This window comes from Eurosta solidaginis, chromosome 3 (assembly GCF_040869045.1).
Source record: "Eurosta solidaginis isolate ZX-2024a chromosome 3, ASM4086904v1, whole genome shotgun sequence".
Lineage (NCBI taxonomy): Eukaryota > Metazoa > Arthropoda > Insecta > Diptera > Tephritidae > Eurosta > Eurosta solidaginis.
In genome coordinates, this window is record NC_090321.1 from 73,678,864 (window position 1) to 73,683,279 (window position 4,416).

A 4,416-nucleotide genomic window follows, 5' to 3' on the forward strand; every position below is an offset into this window, starting at 1 on the left:
ACCGTGAACGAGAGACAATTGCACTCGATCGTTCGTATTGTTATTCGATTACAAACCGGCAACCGAAAGCGAGTACAAATATATAAATATACAAAAATTTAATACAAATATAAGAGAAAGTGTAAGTTATTTCTCAAAATATGTGTTTATATTATTTTTGAACTATATTTTATTATTTAAGGACGAATTTTAACAAGCTAAACCCAAAGCAAAAGGAGTGCATGGCGCAGTTTATGGCGGAACACCCGAACTTGGCGAAAAATAAATTTCCCAATTCCGCACAAGGTAGAGCAACGTCCAACAGACTGTGGGAGGAGCTTTCTGAGCGTTTAAATGCTGACGGGCCACCAGTCAAAGACGCCAAAATGTGGATATAAAGTGCAACCAAGATATTTACAAATGTTTGCTCGTAGGTTTTCGTGGATCAAAAGAAGAAGCTTTCCCACAACAAATTGTCCAAAAGACAAACTGGAGGAGGTCCTTATAATGAAATTCCCATCAGTGCAACTGAGGAATTGATTATAGAGGCAGCCGGACTTGAGGTCGCAGTGGACGGGAATAGTACCGTTCGCACTTTTGGCAATTCACCCGCTCAAAGAAGCAGCACCGAAAATAGTGATAGTGAGAGCAACAGTGATGGTGGAACAAGCAGCGCATCAGCCAGCGCTTTGCCTGGTCCATCTAGGTCGGTTACTACCCCAACACCGCGTGTAACCTCTCGGTGCAATACTCCACGGCGAGTAAGTAAGAGTGCCGAAAAATTGTCCCTGCTCCAACAAAATTTGAGTAGAATGTCTGATTTTCAGCGCGATTTGGGGGAGAAGATTGACCGATTGGTGCAGGTGCAGGAGAGGTTGTTGCAAGTGTATGAAAGGATGCTGACCATTAAGGAAGAGAAGCATCAACTGCATCAAGAATCACATGCACTTGATTTAGAAATCAAAAATTTAGAACTAGAGTCTCTAGAAATAAGTGTAAATAGAAAAAGAATAAATTAAAATTTTAAGTTAGCTTTAACAAGTTTGTATCTGAATTTTTTTAATTTTTTTTTTTTTAGCAATTAAACGAATATTCATTTCATTTATTTTATTTCTAATTTTAACATACATACTTAGCACTTAGTAAAAACAATTAAATGAATTAATTTGCTTCTACAAATCGTTTTTTCTTAATATTTACGTGGAATTAATTAGAGAGTGTTTTATTTGGACTCTTATTGTTTGACCAATTGTGGTAAGATGGTTGGCTTCGCCTGGGTCAACATCGCTGATTTGGTCTGATTCATATCTTCGTATGTTGTAATCAATTTTGAACTGTATGCAGATATTATGTAAAGCTGCACACACATTGGCAAATCGTGCTACTTTTGTAGGATGGTATCTACCCCTATAGCCATACCCTAAAATTCTCCAACTTCCTTTAAAAATACCAATGGTACGTTCGATGATACATCTTGCTTTTGAGTGTACATCATTAAATGCGGATTCACTGGAGCCATCGGCGGGGTTTCGGTAAGGCGTTATGCACCACGGCTCTAGTGGATAGCCAGAATCACCTGTTGAAATGAAAATTGTCATTACAATAGTAATAATAACCACAAAGAATACACTGTCGTACCTAAAAGCCACGCATTGCTCCGCCTGTTAATTTCAAACCTCTCTTGCAATACTCGTCGTTGATCTGAATGCCTCCAAACGAAGGAATCATGAGCCGCACTACCGCACTGACAGTTGATTGCCAAAATTTTATAGGTGTGATCGCACATCTGCCAAAATATTTACATATATAGTTAGTACAAAGAATAGAGAAAATGAGCAACAACTCACTATCATGGCGTTGATACTATGGTATCCTTTCCTATGAAAGTACATATGCTCATCCACAGATGGTCTTTGCAAGCCGATGTGTGTGCCATCAATGCAACCGATGACTGTAAAAGTAGATATTCAATTAAAAAACTTATTTAATAAATGTAATTGATCGTTTGTCTACCTCCAGGTATTTTGTATTTATCCATAAACCATTGCTTGCATTCCGAAGTTTCGTTTAAATGAAATTGTATATTTTGTGGACACAACTTGTTCTCCATTTCGAAAATAACGTGGGATGTTATCTTTGACACAGTGCTCTGGCACATTCCAACCAAATAATCACTGCCGACACAATGTTGATACCCGCCACTTCCTAGAAGAGAAAGTGTGGCAGCTAGTTATAGAACTGGAGGCACCGCTTTTGCATCCGACATGCTTTAAGGCATGAAGTACAAACTGGAAAGGTTCTTTAGGTAATCTAAATCGTTTCAAGAATCTGCAGAACACACATTTTTGTATACTTGTAAAACTTTATTTTCCACATACTTACGCAGTTTGTGGTAAAGCTAAAGGATCACTTTTATCTCTAAGTAGCCTCCGTGCTACTGTTTCATCTTCCTCACTATCGCTTGAACTTATATAGAAAAGTAAGTGCACATCCATTTTGAAATTTCGTTTGTTTATTCAAATTTTTAAATATTTTGACATCTATTGTGACATAAAAATAAAATGCACAGTGATGTGGACCTTAAAATCTATTGTGAACTAAGAATGAATTACGATACGATAGCTTTCGTATGTGGTAATGTCAATCGACCCATACGTCTGACGTATCACGTAATTGTCTTTCGTATAGTTTTCGATCCGTGATCGTATGTGGCGATTCGGGCCCTGAATACAAATGGGATACAATTTTTCCATACATACATACATTAATTATCTTGTCCGATACACGACACTTTTTAGTTCGCCATGCAGTTCAGAACTAATTTTTTGTTTTTTTTTGTGAGTGAAGTAAGTGTCTATAAATATGTGAGCAATTTTCTGTGTCCGTTTTGTAGTTTAGTCTCTTGGTTGGTGGTGTACTTGCTATGTGTAGCATTTCTAGCGTAAACCTTTTTCTATAATTTGTCTCCTGCTCTATATTGCTCACCGCTTTAAAATCTGGTTGGTGTCCATTCTCTGTACAATGGGCCGCAAGTGCTGTTTTATGAATGTTGCCACCCAACAAACATTTAGGTTAGAAAACGATTAGAGAATTCTAATGTATTTCTCTAAGGTAGAAGGTTAGAGACGATTTGCGAAACTGTCGCGAATTATAGCATTCTCGACAAAAAGGGGACTTCGTTCTCGATATCGATAAAAGGGTTAGAATTCTAATCGAATTCTAACGTCAAATTCTAATGAGTTTCTAATGAGAATTTTCAAGTGATGCGCAATTAAATTCAATTATTTAAAATCAGCGAAATTTTCATTGTTTTATTATATCAGATACGTTTATTTGGTTATAATCTTATGTATTAAGAATGAACATATTTCAAAGGCTTTTTCTATTATAATAAATTAAAAACGTACTTAAAGATTGAACTCAGCGTTGGTTTGAGGTACGGATGAGGAAGCGTTTTCTTCATGCCTTTCAAGTAGCCCTTAATCTGCTCGTTTTCCTTTTTTAACCTTTTTTGATTCATTTTCACTTACTAGTATTTATTATTATAAATAAAAAAACTTATTTCGCAACTTTTAATATTTCCACTATTTTTATTTTGTTTGTATGACATGTGATCATGTCGTGCAAATAATCGATAACTGTGACAATAATCATAACATCGCATTTCTAGTGTTATTCGAATCGTTTCACAGTCGAATTTTAACCTAGTTTTTGATTCGAATTGCATTAGAGAACTACATTAGAATTCTAATGTAAAATTACAATATTTCTCTAACGTTAGAAACTGTGTTTGCTGGGCAGATGATCTACATTTAATATCTGATCTGTATCCTGCTATTCTTGTTTTTAATTTGTTCTTTGTTGTACCTACATATTCTTTTCCAAAGTTATTATTTTCATTTCCCGCACATGTAATCTTATATATTACATTATGTTTGTCTGAATTTGTTATTTTGCTTTTCATGTTATTAAAAAGTATGTTTGTTGTGTACGATGGTTTGTGTGCAATTCTTATATTCTCCTTGTCATAGATGTCTGAGCCCTGCAATCTTTCTGAAAAACCTGGTATATACACTACAGATCTATATTTTGTAGTCGTGTTGTCTCTGTTCTTCCGGCATTTATCTTTCGGGTATTCTTTTATTAACCTCTGTATTGTGTTAGGAGGGAAGTCATTCAACTTTAGTATGTGTGTTATACGTTTTTTATTCTCGGAGTGAAAAACCGTGCCACTCGTATCTAATACTCGTCTAATGAAGTTTTTCGCCGTATTTATAATCATACCCCTTGGGTGTTCTGATTTAAAATTTATTATTCTTCCTGATGATGTGGGCTTTTGATACCAGTCAAGTTTTATTTTATTGTCTATTTTACATACTAATGTGTCTAGAAACGGCAGTCTACTAGCCGACTCCAGCTCCATCGTAAACTTTATGT

The 4,416-nt window shown here is 35.6% G+C and overlaps 1 protein-coding gene across 1 annotated transcript; it reads right to left on the reverse strand.

The window, feature by feature from the left end:
• Positions 1-1,175: 1,175 nt before the first annotated feature.
• LOC137245910 (putative nuclease HARBI1) lies at positions 1,176-2,669 on the reverse strand. The gene is made up of 4 exons (XM_067777100.1): positions 1,993-2,669; positions 1,827-1,930; positions 1,618-1,765; positions 1,176-1,555 (listed from the first exon to the last, which is right to left on the reverse strand). The coding sequence occupies exons 1-4, from the start codon at positions 2,135-2,137 to the stop codon at positions 1,176-1,178; spliced, it is 777 nt and encodes a 258-aa protein (XP_067633201.1). The 5' UTR covers positions 2,138-2,669.
• Positions 2,670-4,416: the final 1,747 nt, after the last annotated feature.